The sequence below is a fragment of the Bombus vosnesenskii genome, unplaced genomic scaffold (genome assembly GCF_011952255.1).
Source record: "Bombus vosnesenskii isolate JDL3184/JDL3185 unplaced genomic scaffold, Bvos_JDL3184-5_v1.1 scf7180000013913, whole genome shotgun sequence".
In the NCBI taxonomy this organism is placed as follows: domain Eukaryota; kingdom Metazoa; phylum Arthropoda; class Insecta; order Hymenoptera; family Apidae; genus Bombus; species Bombus vosnesenskii.
Genome location: NW_022883279.1, coordinates 269,011 through 284,525, shown reverse-complemented (window position 1 = coordinate 284,525; position 15,515 = coordinate 269,011). Strand labels below are relative to the sequence as shown.

At 33.4% G+C, this 15,515-nt stretch overlaps 3 protein-coding genes and 1 long non-coding RNA gene across 6 annotated transcripts; 1 reads left to right on the top strand and 3 right to left on the bottom strand.

Moving 5' to 3' along the window:
- Window positions 1–195: 195 nt before the first annotated feature.
- Window positions 196–1,284, bottom strand: LOC117239296. The gene is made up of 2 exons (XR_004494408.1): window positions 1,202–1,284; window positions 196–1,142 (listed from the first exon to the last, which is right to left on the bottom strand). It is a non-coding gene; the product is annotated as an uncharacterized LOC117239296 (long non-coding RNA).
- On the top strand, window positions 1,259–5,066 carry LOC117239291 (NCK-interacting protein with SH3 domain). The gene is made up of 9 exons (XM_033504773.1): window positions 1,259–1,473; window positions 1,566–1,750; window positions 1,811–2,653; window positions 2,729–2,931; window positions 3,001–3,104; window positions 3,197–3,415; window positions 3,485–3,657; window positions 3,734–3,831; window positions 3,922–5,066. The coding sequence occupies exons 1-9, from the start codon at window positions 1,449–1,451 to the stop codon at window positions 4,010–4,012; spliced, it is 1,941 nt and encodes a 646-aa protein (XP_033360664.1). The 5' UTR covers window positions 1,259–1,448; the 3' UTR covers window positions 4,013–5,066.
- A 90-nt stretch (window positions 5,067–5,156) lies between these two features.
- LOC117239295 (troponin C, isoallergen Bla g 6.0301) lies at window positions 5,157–11,604 on the bottom strand. 2 transcript variants are annotated; one of them, XM_033504780.1, is made up of 6 exons: window positions 11,288–11,604; window positions 10,001–10,031; window positions 7,955–8,098; window positions 7,656–7,775; window positions 6,685–6,816; window positions 5,157–5,565 (listed from the first exon to the last, which is right to left on the bottom strand). In XM_033504780.1, the coding sequence occupies exons 1-6, from the start codon at window positions 11,288–11,290 to the stop codon at window positions 5,537–5,539; spliced, it is 459 nt and encodes a 152-aa protein (XP_033360671.1). In that variant the 5' UTR covers window positions 11,291–11,604; the 3' UTR covers window positions 5,157–5,536. The 2 variants fall into 2 exon arrangements, with proteins under 2 accessions (XP_033360671.1, XP_033360670.1); XM_033504779.1 differs by having other exon boundaries at window positions 11,267–11,598.
- LOC117239294 (translocon-associated protein subunit gamma) lies at window positions 11,360–15,250 on the bottom strand. 2 transcript variants are annotated; one of them, XM_033504778.1, is made up of 5 exons: window positions 15,018–15,250; window positions 14,716–14,843; window positions 14,543–14,634; window positions 14,241–14,442; window positions 11,360–11,843 (listed from the first exon to the last, which is right to left on the bottom strand). In XM_033504778.1, the coding sequence occupies exons 1-4, from the start codon at window positions 15,145–15,147 to the stop codon at window positions 14,244–14,246; spliced, it is 549 nt and encodes a 182-aa protein (XP_033360669.1). In that variant the 5' UTR covers window positions 15,148–15,250; the 3' UTR covers window positions 11,360–11,843; window positions 14,241–14,243. The 2 variants fall into 2 exon arrangements, with proteins under 2 accessions (XP_033360669.1, XP_033360667.1); XM_033504776.1 differs by lacking the exon at window positions 11,360–11,843 and having other exon boundaries at window positions 14,126–14,442.
- Between the last annotated feature and the right edge of the window lie 265 nt (window positions 15,251–15,515).

Below are 15,515 nucleotides of genomic sequence, written 5' to 3'. Positions count from 1 at the left end.
TCATTTCATTTTCCTATTTTCTTTCAATATGATAAACATTATATTGCAACAAAACAACATTGATTTAATTAAATTTTATATAGATTTTGGTGATAAAGTACTTTTGCTAAAGTACTTTTTTCTCACATATTGCCTCTAATTACAAAATATTTGTTAATTTCTACTGTGATATGTAAGCACGGTTGTATACATAAACCTGGAAACTCTAGTAGAGGGTGTAATGCTCTCAATGCCTGGAGTTGTACTTTATAAATCGACAACTATAGAACGCTACAATCGATAAGTTAGGATTTCATATCTAACGCCACCCTTTGATGAAAATATTGAAAGTAAAGAATATAAACTAAACCACTGAGCTTACTCTATAAACTACTTTTCATAATTTTTCACCATGTATTTAAACTAAGTACATATACAATATTTCATTCAGTATAGAAAAATGTTTAAATTATTAAATATATATTATTATTTCCAATAAAAAAGTTTAATAAAATAGTAACTTATAATTATAAATCAAATATGTATACATATATATAATACTTTTATATTTAATGCGTATATTGGATAGTTTGTTTTTAGTATTTCTTAATTCATTAAATAATTGTGTAATTATGTATTAACACTATCTATAATATATGTAAATAATATCATGTTCAAAATATTATTGACGATTAAAATATGTTAATATTATAAAATTCTTATTGAAGGTGTAAAATTATAGTGTGATTTCAGAGTTTACAAAAGTTTTTAGTAATGAAAAAGATATTTATATCATAATATTTATTAGAGATTAGCTCGACATAAAATAATAATATAATCATAGACAAATATACAGCTATTCGCAGTAGTATATATATATATATATAAGTAGTATTCATATATGTAAGCAGAAGTTGGTCTCTATTATCATTATAGTGGTGTACTTGTCCCTTTAATCAGGTCAGGGGTGTTTTTACACAATGGCGTTACATAACGAATCCTAAGACTTCGATTAAAATGTCTTATTGCGAACAAACTGATCAACATTATCCGGTCACTAAAAGCCTATCACTCACCACGGAAGTTTCCGGCCTGTATATACGACCGGGACACACCTTATGACATTATTAAGAGTCTACCCTTACCACGGGATCTTGTTAGATCTGTGTATACAATCGTGGCATAAGCTATGTCACTGATATACACATTAATACATACATACATATAACACGTGTCATGTATCAGTGGCCTGTGCTATGTCCAATCTTTCAAACTTCGATGTAGAGGGCCCTGTCGAATTCTTCTATATATGTAGTTAGCTAACAAAAAGAGAGACTGTAGAAAAATAATATGTCGAGCACGAATGAAAGTGAAATTAGTGAACGGTGGTAGGTAGTTCTCCGCCCGTTTACTTCTCACCTGGGCGTTGTCTCCTGAACAAATATTACTTTCCATTTCGATACGTGATCATGGGTGATAATTCTATGAGGTTAGGTGAGTTAGTTAATCGATTTCTCTGTGGCTGCTAATTTTCATGGTATTTCTTAAGTACCTAATCCTTTTTGTCATTGTTTTACGCACATTAGAGAACTATGAAGTGCTTAAAGCTCTCTACGATTTCAAGGCTACGTTTGCGAAAACCCTCAGCTTTCAAGAGGGCGATTATTTTATTTTATATCAGACCAATACCAAACAAAGAAATTGGTGGCAGGTCGTTAACAGAGACGGCCAGATTGGATATATTCCCTCGAATTACGTCACCACTGTAAAGGTATGGATCAGATTGTAGTAATAAGTATGTGAAGATCTTTAAGAATGAAATACATTCCAGGTATCATGTCAAGTATTGATCGAATTTCTGGAAGACTGCATAGGAAGTGTGAAGACTGAAACTAAGAAACAGAGTGGATTACAGTTAGACAAGCAGGATCTTCTTCTGAGATTAATAGAGAAAAAGAAACAAGCAGAATCTAGTAAAAAACCTAAGAAGCAAGCTCCAATGCCTCCAGACTTTGGAAATACAACACCTAATAAAGAAATACGTTCATCGCTTGTTTGTAATACTCAAGAGGGAGATGTTAATACTGTGCAGAGTAACACTTCATACATGACAGCACAGACAACTGTGCACAGTAATACAGAACAGGAGGAAGCACCAGTTATCCCACAATGCCAACGCACACCTACAAATGATCAAAGGATGCAATCCCTTCCACATCAATCTTCCTCTGAATCACAGAAAATTCAGGCAGAAGTTCGTAAGAGTCCCTCTCAGAGCAATATCAGACAGACTCCTACTAATTCGCCTATAAAGAAAAAAGGTTCATTATGTGATATTAACTCTCATACTGCTTATCAGTTACTTGACCAAGTACGTAGAAATACTCAATTAAGCTACGAAATGTCGAAGGTAGCAGTGACGGTAGTTGTTTCTGGATTGCAACAACTGTTGCCCCAAAATGTGAGCTATTATTTTGATGCCTTATTGCATCAGTTAGAAACACCGTTCACGGTATCGCAAATGAGTATAGAAGAAACATATGACGCTAATAGATTGAAAGTAATCTTTACAGAGCTTACTTCTTGTAAGGAAGATTCTCAACAGAGAAATTGGATGCTTTATGAAGATGAATCTATTATTGTTGATTATATAAAAGAACTCACCTCTATATTGGTATATCATATATTTATTGCATTAAAAAAATTAATTATTCCGTTTCTATCAGTTAATAATTTGTTAATTTCACAGACTAACGCAGATGCAAATGTATCTAGATATGTTTTACAGCAGAATCAATATAATGGAGTTAATATATTGATACAATATTATCAAATGGAACCAAGATGGACTATTAGGCAATTGCTCTTGCAGTCATTTGGAGTAATGTGTAGTCTAGATTCTGTGATCCTGACTATAATGTTAAATAGTATATTGCCTATGGAGTTAGCAAGGTAATATTTGGTGAGCTGTATTATTTTATATAACACTCTAATAATGACTTCATATATCTTTGAATACAGAGATATGAGGAGCAATCCTAGAAATGTAACAAAATTAAATTATTCTTCATTATTACTTACTATGATTTTTTCAATGGGTGAACCCATGCCAATTACACATTTGGGTGAGTAAAGTAGGTAATGCGTTACGTCTATTACATCTTCGCCTGACTTTTTTTCTATATGTTACAACGTTTAATTATGAGTTTTATTACAGAGCAATTAGGTTCGGATTTTATAGCATTTGTTTTGGACTTAATAGAGAATCCACCTGATATGGATTTGGAAGATCAAATTCCGGATTTGTTTGTAAATTTAATACTATCGTACAATTTACAATTCACAAATTCGGAAAATATAGTTCTAAATGCATTGAAAGAAAGATCAGTGGCAAAGAACTTTACTGAGAAGATTTTACTGTTATTCAATAGGGAAGGTGAGATAAAACGAGATGTATTTTACATGAAATAAACTGAAATTCCAGCAAACCTGTGATCTGTTACAGAGGATCCTGTGCGAATATTCGATCATGAACCACCGCCGCCGCATTCTGTGCTGAAATTATTTATCGATCTGTTCAACAATGATGTCACAGCAGGTCTATTCTATACAAATGACGTTAAAGTTCTAATTGATATTATATTGCGCCAATTATATGATATGTTTCCTGGTGATAAGGTACTTAGAAATATATGTACATGCTTTTACCCCTCTTACAGAAATAAAAGATGTGACATAATTATTGACATTACAGCGCAGACAATATTTGGAATTATGTCGACGAGTACTTCGTACTTCAAGTTATAATGAGCATAAGTATCGTTCAGAAGACCTATTAAAATGCTTTACAAGGTCTGTATTTGTCATAGTACTATTGTATCATAATCGTAACCATAACATAACTGTTATCACTGTCATAATGTAAAAAAATATATATTGTAGAATATTTTGTGAGGAGACTGGAGAAAGTCAGGAAGATCAACAATCAGTACGCGAAATTAGCAATGAATTTCCCCATTTGTTTAAAATGTGACATTTGTTGTCACCTCCCAGTAATAAAAGCTTGGAGGATGACGATTTGCAAACTCTCGTATAAGAAGATTCCGGTACGTACAATGAGGAGGAGCGACGAAGAAAATCAAGTTACCGATCAAAAAACTTCTTTATTTTTCTAATATTTCTATTTTGCAAATATTTTGCTCAGCTACTATATCAAAAACGCACACACGATTCGCAGAATCTTAAGCGCATCAGATTATATTTTTTTCTCGTTTTAATCTTTCTAGTAAACAATACTATTTATTCTAGTTAAAAAAGGATACAAAAAAGATAAAAAAGACACATAAATCAGCATTTAGAAATTATTATATATTGTATATACATACATATATAGATATGTATATGTGAGAAAGAAACTTTTTCTCGTTCTAAGCATGAGGACCATTGGAAATAACATATAGAATCATTCCAAGTACCGTGATAGTAGATAAATAAATTAGTGTATATGAAAGTAGTCTGACTGCACGAATAAAATATCGAATTAAAAAAGTATCTGAATTACTGCTCTGATATAATATTAAATAAAAGTTTGATTGCATAGTGGAAACATCTATAACAGTTCTCTGTGAAAATGCTTCAACGCTCGAATAAAGGATTTTAATCCTAATCGAACCAGTTATACTCTATTATCTCTGTAAATTGTCTAGTCCGCGTCTGTGCAAGTAATATTCTAAGTCATGCATTATTTCTTCTGTTATGTTTGATCCTCTCTCGTCAACACGCATTAACAAGTTTATAAATTTGTTTAGCAAGAGAGAGAGAGGGAGAGAAAGAGAATTTTGAGACTCTCACAATTACGACCATAGGATTTTTAGAACAAGTTGGTCGGAATAAAATTTCATAGTTTATTAGTGCCACCATTTATAGTTATCGAACTTTCTAGTCTATTGTTAGCTACTCTATTTTTTTAAAAGTATTATACTGTGTTATGTTTATTAAAGTTATGACTATTAAGATGTCAATTACAAAGAAATCTCAAATTATTGTGATTATGAATCAAATGTTAAAGAAATAAAAAGTCTAGGCGATTAATGATTTGGTTTCGTTTTTCCTCCTGAACAATATTATGCAATATGTAGATTTGTAACTAAATTATTGTTCGAACATCTTTCATTAAGAAAAATAAATTTTAATATCTTTTCAATAGAGTTTTATTAACAACAAATAAATACTGTCGATGAAAAACTTAGTAGGCGTGATGCAAATGTATTGGGACCCGTATTGCGGCACTCGTTAAAATAGAAGAGAAATCTGCAAACGAGGCCATTTTCGTGACACTGAAAACATTTCAAATCGTTCCGAGATACGAAGAGCTAAGATAGAAGAACACGCATCGTAACGTTAGGAGACATAACCATTGCACGCTTTCAGGCACCGTTCTCGTTTGCATTATGACTTTTTTGGGTTTTAGAAGACACGCAGATAATTAGTTTGAGAGTTGATCGCGACTGCCGCACTTGTATTGTCTTTGAGTCGAAACATTGACATGCCAGGATATTTATTCTCCGGTCATCATTTCCATGAACTCTGAAACAAAATATTTTACTTACATATTTTTAAATATTTTAATTAAACAAATATTTCGTTATTTTGTATACTTAAAAATGTACTTAATATATTTAAAAAATTAAAAATATTCTATCTAATGTTATCGAACAAAGTACGTAAATGAAGCGAAAATGATAACGCCCGTGAAAGATACGTATGATGAAGAAACTTAGTATGTGTATATATGTGCCATCTAAATCACTTTATAGACTTAGAGAATATGTACATATATGTAGTAACATGTGAAATATGACATGTCAGAGAAATATTAACAATTAGCAGTTTTCAATCTATCAAAGACACATCTATCCAAAACAAAGGAAGCAGTTACATTTTTCCTCGAATTTGTAAACACATTTGAAACTTATTTATTGATTCATATACTTTGTAACTATTGGCAATGTTACATTGAAATAAATTATTGTTGATAAACGATGAAGTATGTTCGTCGTTCTAGGAAATGGAGAAAGATGCCAAGATTTCTGTATCAATGTTGGAATTGGGTTGGAGTGGGTGTAGTTTGTGTAATACGCAATCGTTAGAAAGTTGAAAGATTTTGTGTAAAAGCTTAGAATATCCCACTATTTTGTAAACACGGATATTCTAAATATTAAATATTCTGTACATCTTCATAGTAAATCTTTAGAGTAGACGAAAAGTAAAAGAAGTTCATTGTAAGAAGAAATGGATTATTGTAACGGAAAAGATTCTAACAGATTTGAAGATTTAGAGCTATAAAAGATTATGCTAATCTCTTGAACTAGTAAGTAAGTAATAAAATAAATAGAGAAGTAAGAGAGGTCGATGGTCCTGATTCGCCGCTCATGTATAAATATACCCCAATGTACTCAGCAGACAGCACGTGCGGGCTCTCCAGCGTGATAACAAATGATATCACATACTATTTATTCTCTTACTAATTATACTTTGAAAACATTTATCAAAATGTTGGATACGATTAATATGAATTTAAGAGTACTTCCAAAACAATAACTATACAACTTATAAAATAAAATAAGTCCAATTGTCAAGAAAACAGTCCACACTTAAATCTCTAGTCCACGATAATTAACTAACAGTTGTTCTATTTTTCCTTACCATCAAAGTCAACGGTGCCAGATCCATCAGAATCGATTTCCTCGATCATGATATCCAGTTCTTCATCTGTTAATTGGTCATCCAGTTCCCTGAGGATCTCACGCAAGCACGTAGTGGGTATATAACCATTTCCTATAACAAAAGAAATCTTTTAATTTAAAAGTTCTAAGCGAGTAGTTTCCTTGAACATCGACCGTTGCTTTTCAACCTATAGATTGAAAAATATAATTCATCGTCGTACATTAGTGAAGAGGAGGAAACGGCGAACGAAGTAGTCACATTAATACACCTCTGAAAGTCTTTGGCTTTGGATCATAATTCATGGAGACTTGGGTGATGAAACGAGCTCAATTCTTGGCTGTGTTCCCACAGGCGTAAGCCTTTTCAAATTCGGTCGGCTTTTATTTCCCTGATACGAAACGGAGAACGGCAATGTTTTTACGTAGTGCAGGTTTCGCAGAATCGGTTATTCTCGGTCGGTCAATATATCTTTCTTTCTTCTTTCACGCCATTTTTCCTCTACCATTTCCATTCATTTCAATATCTAATTTATCTGAGATCCCGAATGATTATAGTAATGGATTTACGGCATTTATTGTTTGGTGTTAATATGGTGTTTTAATTTAAGACGCAGGAAAAATACGTATAAAAAATTGGCGAGGATGAAGAAACTGAGATGCAAGAGTATCGGTAGATTATATAGAGTAAAAAGTAGATACTACAATTATCAACAACAGTGAAATTGTGTGTTTTCAAAGGAATCTTTCTTGGCTCAGTCAGACAAACGTCTTTCACAATACAAAAACACTCACAAGACAAACATGTTTTCGGACTTCTTTTTGCGTCCCTTTCATTCTTACAAGAAGAAAACAAATTGCTTATATCTATGTTAGCTATCCAATAAAATAGGAGATAATGAAAAGGAAGACGCCATAGAATAGTGTTACTGAGTAAAACATATATTTAGTTACCTTCTTTGTCGTAGAGCCTGAAAGCCTCTCGAAGTTCTTTTTCCAGGGCTTCCGCATCCTCTTCAACAATGAATTTTGCGGCTAACGTGACGAATTCTTCAAACTCCAGACGACCGGATTCTATCAATTAAAAACAAAATTCCATTCAGAAATCTGCGTTAGTTTAACTTATTGTTAAATTTAATTAATACATAAAATGACAAAATTTTAAATAAGCTCCTATAGTCAATAAAATAGGACAAACTGCGAATATCACACGAGTATCTGGCAAAGATAAACATCGGATTTATACTACGTACTGTCTGCATCAACTTCTTCGATTAGTTCGTCCAAAATCTTTTTGTTAAAGGGTTGACCCATTAATCTGAGGATATCGGCCACCATATCGGTAGGAATGCTACCACTCTTCTCCCTATCAAAGCTGTCGAACGCTTTGCGAAGGACTGAAAAAATTATAAATTTAAATATTTTTTTAGTGGAACGTGAAACATCAGGTTGAAGATAATATGTATGTTTTAGGGGAAAAATCTGACTACTCGTAAGTGGTGTTTCACTGCGTCAAAATTTGTCTATGGTACGGTTACAAATTTAGAAACCGATGTTAATGCCCTTTCGCTCACGATTCTGGCTCAAAGCTTATTTAGCTTGATGCATCATCGTTCACGCTGGTTAAAACGTTTATTTATCGTTGTTGACTGACAGTGTGTAGAAATTTTGAACTAATTTATGCAATTGTTTATTTTTTACTGATCTTCTAATAATCTCTCCTTTTAAAAAATATCCATTTCATTCAATATCCTTATGTAAAAGAAAAGCAATTTCGTGAGGCAGCCAAAAGTATTCGTCTTTTTTTCTATGAGCTTTTCTTCTAAATTATATAAAATATAATGTTTGTATGGATAATAATGAAATAAAAACTAACTAAAGAATTGCTTTGAACGGTTTCATTATAGATTAATAATGTAATAGTTTTCCGTTCGATATTAGCTTGAAAAATCTGACGAATGCCATACATATTTAATAGAAGACAGATACCTTCGTCTAGCAATTATAGCCCGGATGTTTCGTTTTTTAGAGACAGCGAAACGTACGAGTTTCTATTTTTCGATTCTATTGGAGAATCTTTCCTCTATTTTTACCGATCCGATTCTCTCCGATCGAATCGTCACACGATACCTCCTCATCACACTAAGGCGAGTAAGGCGGTTCTGTAGCTATACATAGGCAGCCTATACCGGCTGCCCCCGATTGAATTGAAGCACAAATAAACTCTAGGAACGTGCCGTCCAAATAACTTGTCTGAGCCGTTTATTCGTCGCTTCGTTTTTATCTTTCCTCTTAAAAATTTTAAACAAATTCTCTAATCAGATTATATCGAATCTTGATATAACAGAAAACTACAATGAAAATTGCATCCATGGAAGTCTTCCAAATCTTTGGGAAGTTCCCCTCTTGTACACGAGTGCTATATTTTCCCCCATTTCTACCACGTCGCCTTGACGTATGTCGAAATCATACGGTTTCCGAACAGAGTTTCTTTGTTCTCAGATTGGCATTTGAACAGAGATCGTTCTTTTCTTGTTCGAAACGTAGTTTCCGATATAAAACTATGAACAGGTTGTACCTACAGATACATCTTGGGTTACCCATATAGCGACGGTATGCTCCGGAATGATTAACCCCCACAGCGAAATGGATAGAAATAACCTGGATAGGTTAAACAAGCTCCCTTCTCGTTGACGTGAAGGATTAAGCAGCCGAAAGGGAAACATAAAGAAGAAACAGTAAACCTTTGCTAAATTTAGCACACGGTGTTCAGTAAACATGATACGATTTCGACGCGAAATACCGGAAAGCCAAGAATGGTGCGCCCAGTTGTATCGTGACACTTGTCAAAGACTCCGTTTTCGGGTTTTTATTTCTGAATTTTCAACGAATTTTTGTGTTGATTTAATAACAGAAATCTTCCTTAGATAAATAAAAAATTTGTTTTTATTTAAGAAAAATAACACAAAAGTTTTTACTTTATAGTAAGTTACACATAAAGTTAAGCTTAGAAACAAACATACAGATATGCTTTTTAAGATTATCTTTAACCGCAACTTTCTCAAGTTAAAGACATAATCACTTGCGCCATTTTCCTTTAAACTCCTTATTCGATTTGAAAAACCTAGACTAGGGTATCGATGTTGCGAAGCGTTCTTTAGATCACGAATTCATTTTCATAATTAAAAATTGAATTGTCACTGATCTCGTGGATTAAAGACGTTATTTGCTGTTAATTCGTGGTTATAGAATGTTGAACGTTAGGATATTAATATCTAATAACTGGTTGATGTACCTACCCGCAATTTGTTCAGGGGGAAGTTCGTCGGCCTGCGAACAGAGAAAAATGAAATTTGACAGCCGTATCACAGATCGAGCGGAAAAAGGAAAGTTTCAATCAATCGTAAATCGATCTTGATCAGTTTAAACATCGTTCCTTTACTCTATTAGAATTAATTCGAAGAGATTTCCAAGTGGACGTGCATGGTTAACTTAGCGATTCTTCCCTTTTAGAAAGTTCGTGCATTATTTCTGTCTTCTCTTAATGTAATTGAATATTATTTCTTTTGTATTATTATTATCCATTGTTACTCGATTAATACTAATGGTTGCAATAGAGTGCAAGTTGAAAAAGTTGTCCCGAGTTTTGCAACGCTTGGAACTGAACAAAGTAGAAACGATCGTGAATAGTGAGACATCGGGCTATATTCCTTCTTCTTGTCGATTTCACATTTCACTCAACAATTTTTCTTACATTCGTAATACATTATTTTTGAACATAATGATAAATATTAAGACGCACATTATTATTTAATCCAATTCTAATTTAATTAACAAATGGCTATTTATTTTGGTTATAAATTAATTAATAAATCAACATGAAGAGGGACGGCCCGAGGAAATTCGCCGTGTAAGAAACAATCACGTTTCCAAAACCTCGCATCTCTGGACCGATAATCTCCGATTTCGGTCGCTGTTAGGTCATAACCACTGTTATTGTTTAGACAAGTAAAAATTAAAAAATTCTAAAACAAAAGTCAGATCAGGCCAGAAGAGATATTACAATGAAAAAAAGAGAAATAAAGAGAACAGAGAGAACAGTGGATGCAGATTGCAAGCATACCGCGGCAGAAGTGGAGGAATCAATGTTTCGAAGTAGTCGTTCTTATCAATTTACACCTGTTGCATCGTGTCTGATACATTTAACACGTGTAATTGAAGCGAACACATTCAAATTTGTTGAATACACTACTCGAAATAATTAGAACATTCGTTCTTACAGATTCCATGGCAAATAAGTTGAAAAGAGAAACATCCTGTTCGAATTGATTCTTGAATTACTCCGAGCAGTATATCTTCCAATTTGATAGAATATTCGAAATTTCAATTCGTCCGACGAACACGAGACAAGAGCGAAAAGTGAAGAATGAAGAGTGAAGAGAAACCATAGAGATAAGGCGAGGCACAGTGATGAATTAGACCAGAAAAAGAGAAAAAAATACAATAAATAAATAGAGAGAATATACAATAGGAAAACGTGTATGTTTACCAGGGCGACGACTTACGATATCATCAATAGAACATACCATGGTGGCGCGATTCTCTTTTTACTTTTTTTACTTTTTGTTTTTTACTTTGAACGTTTTACTTTCTTTTTGCTTGTTGAAATTAACAAACGAATTTACTCATAAAGAAAGAACTTAAGAAACACTGCGGCTACGACAATCGAACACGACGAAAAAAACCGTCGTGGAGAATGCGAATGATAAATTGATTATTCGCGACGAGAAAAATAGAAAATCGTGGCGGTTCTCTACGTTCTCTACGTCGTTAGAACGTAGGTGGTATGGTTGCTGTCTGTCGAACACTGTCACGAGAAACGGCCATCGTCGCGGTAATATTCGAAAAGGAGGATATAGCGGTTGCGTGGCGATGCCGGACCGCACCCCGCAACCTCCAGCCAATCGTCAGCTTCTTCTATCCGCTTCTTCACGGGCCTTAAAGCTTTTGGAAAGGCGCTTGCGCTATTTCTGGGATGCAGACGCAGATGATGCCGCGAGGCTCGAAATCAGGGCCGTCTTTTCGTTCCTCGATACTCCAGACTCTGACCCCCTTCGTTTATTCTTTCCTCCCGCGGTATCTCTAAAATCAGATGGATTCTTATTAGTTGTATCTATATTCTGCACTTCATCATATAAATTATCTGTACACGTACATAATGACATGCATACACATATGTATATTTCTTTTTAATTTTAAGTTTGATTTATGTTTAGGTAATCTTCTATAACTATATAAAGCTGTAAAGCTCCATTATTTTGAACTTTGTAGTATTCTTTAAATTAACGGGGTGTTAAAATACTCGAATTCTGCTTTTCAATATAATATAAACTATTTCAAAGGAAAGCAGAATACAAATCTCATTGCCTCTAGATATAATCATTGTAAACGGATTATAAAGGTGAGCAGGAGTTTTTTTTACGAGGAAAGTATCGTGCAACATCATAAATAATTCAGGATTGAAATTATGTAGCAGAGGAGGTTGTAGCGAAGAAATTGTGACGGAATGAATTCCTTTTTAATTTTAGACGCGCGCTGGAACAACGTATTCACTTGATTCTTGTTCATTGAAACGACTATGTGTCGCGTGTACGTCTTTTTGAGAAGAGGAAAACGATATTGCTGTACCAGAACAAAAATAGAGAATGAAAATTCTGCGGTCAGCGTAAACGACAGTAAAACGACAAAGGCATACAGTGGTGAAATCGATGAAACTTATAGTTTGGAATTAAGACAAGACCTTCACTCTACAACGAGAAAACAAAAGAAATATCATTGTTTAATGTCTAGAGTACGATGTTATCCGCGATATGTTTACACGACTTAAATTAATTAGAAGAATTGCCCAAATTTCAGAATGCTATTGCTCAGAATGCTTACGAGCTTTCTATGCTCAAATCAATTTCATATACAATTAGTGAACTACTAAATTTCTCTATTCATTGCACAAGTTCCAAATTTCGATCGTACGTATTCAAATAAAACGGTCCGCTTTCTTGGTGCATGATGTAATTGTTTTGATGACAAAGGCAGTTCTAACAACTCATAAATTGTGTAACATTAGCTAACTCGACTGTTTGACGTTGAAATGCAGCGTGAACCTGAGATCGAACGAACAACAAAAATCTCATTGTACACAGAAACCTGAAACTGTTCATTTCTTCGAGATTTTGTCAACTGCAGATCAATCACAATAGTAAAACACGTAACGAAATAGTTATTGATAAAAAAGTGCCGGATAATAAAATGAGTTAGGTAACCCGAATCATTCGGAAGAATCGGCGGGTTGTCTGGAAAAGGTGGTTCAACATTTGGAAAAGATCCAAAATGCACACAGCTATGTAACACGTTGCATAGTAAAAGCTGTAAATTACTAATCATCGGCGATCGCCACCATCCAAGCAACCATCGAATATCTAGGTACAATTTTTGTTATTTCCTGCGTAATAATCGAATCTCAATTTATCCGAAGAAAATTGCTTAAATTACGTGAATATCACGTGGTGGTATAAATCAAACAAGGAAACTGATATGTCTTTGCCAAATGCACAATCTCGATTGTGCCAATATGCGTTTCTCACGTTGTAAAAACCTTCGAAACGCACAAGTTTATTCCACAATATGCAAGCGTTTAAAGACGTAGTAAAAGTCTTAATAAATATAAATCAATAAATCTTTTATCCCTGACAATGAGATACAAACTGTACATCATAGCACAATTTCTCATAGCAAACGATTAATTACATATGTTTATGTGTATATCGAAGTGCAGCGACTCTTATGCAACAAAATGCAAGTGATAATAACACGGTATAGTATAAGTGAATGTTTACATTTTCACTTCTGCACAGGAATAGAATATACAATTTGGCGAGAGATTTTCTTTCGACGGGTTATACGCTGGCGCAAGTCCAAGTTAAACAAGCAAATAAAGCATTAGAATGGCCAATGTTGGACTGCGTATAATGGATTACAATCTGCGATCCGTTATAATTCGTCAACTGCAATAGAACCGGTTTAATTCATATGAAAATATTTAGTCTCTTGCAAATGTCGGTAAGCCATAATTCGAACTACTATCGTATCACAAATATTGTTAACAATACTGAAAAGAAGGATTATGAAATTCTCTGAAAGATAAGCATACGGTCCATTGATTTCCTCAGCCCTGTTTTCTAGCCAGCTTGACAAACGTTGTAATCGGACAAATGATATGGAACCAACATGATCAATTATTTTTTATGTAATTAAATATAAAGTACACATAATTCTGATGTTATCTAAGTTACGAAGGCATGAAAATATTTTTTAATAATAATTTCGTTTAGTAATGAATTTAGTATGGCAGATTAATGAAATTATCATAAATAAAAACATTTTTATTACATGTATCCATTCGCTCATGAAAATAATTACAGAGTTTCACACAGGTATCTTGGTAACTTAAATGATTATTATCATGCATTCTACACAGCATACATTTTATTGAGTTCCAGTCGACAATAGCGCTAACAATGCGCTCGTTGCACCGACGGAAAATACATAATTTACAGCTGGTGTGAATGTCTTCAGAATGTAGAAAGAAGATACAATTACAAGAGCTAAGAATAAAGCATTATTGTAGAAAATTGAGAATGTTGTTGCTTCATAATCAGCTACTTCATTTTTCTTCCATAAAATTCTGAAAATTTGATTATTTTACATGTATTTCAGTTATATATATATATATATATGTTTAATATACTTTGTACTTAATAATCTGCAAATAATAATCTTTTTACCTTTCATCCTTTTCCTTCTTGCTCATCTTCTTGTCTTCTGATAACTTTCTGCTCATTTCCTTTGTCACTGCATCTTCCCTTTTTACTGCAATCTATTAAAAAATATAAAGTCTTTTTCAGTAAATCCCATAACATTGTGCTAATAAAACATTCTGTTGTGATTCTATATATACCTTATGCTTTAACACGAATTTTGTATTTTTATACGCGAGAGCAAGAGCATATGTGCTCGCTAATGTTACTAAAACGAAGGAAATTAAATTAGCGTAGATGTCAATCAAGTGAATTCTCCAAAAAAGCCCTGTAACAAAAAGATAGAGGTTATCTTCAAAAACGCTATAGTTTCCATGCAACTACTTATTTCCTTACAAAACCATAATACAAACGTATACTAAAATTTATTATAAAATTTATAAATATCAACAAAGTAGCGGTATAAATCATATTTCTAGACAGTTTGAGAATGTGTACTCACAGATGGGGATAGCCGAAACGATAAAAGCATTGCCGTAAAATAACGCTGAAGATTTTGTTGACACATTCCGCGAGAAATCTTGAAGAAGAAGCTCTTCTTCTTTGGTAAATGCTTTCGATTTTCCTGACATTATTTTATGCCACTTTACACTCAGATCCCTTCAATTTTCTCCAAAACAATCACACTACTTCCGCGCGAATTGAAAATCTCCTTAGCTTTCTGGAACGCATGCGCATAAGCGAACTGTGTGGAGATTCGTGTGACAACGTGTCCACAGAAACGTCATTTCAATGAAAGCACAAATTCTGCCATCTAAAGTACTTTCTAAGAAGTTCCTTATCACATTTTAGTTGGTTACGAAGAAATCTATCTTTTTCCACATTTAGTCTATTTTCTGCCAATTAAAAAATTTATCGAGGAAATGCTATTACATTTAGGAAACATTTAGAAAATTATTTAATGTATATGGCTATCTTCTTTCCCAAGCAATATTAATAT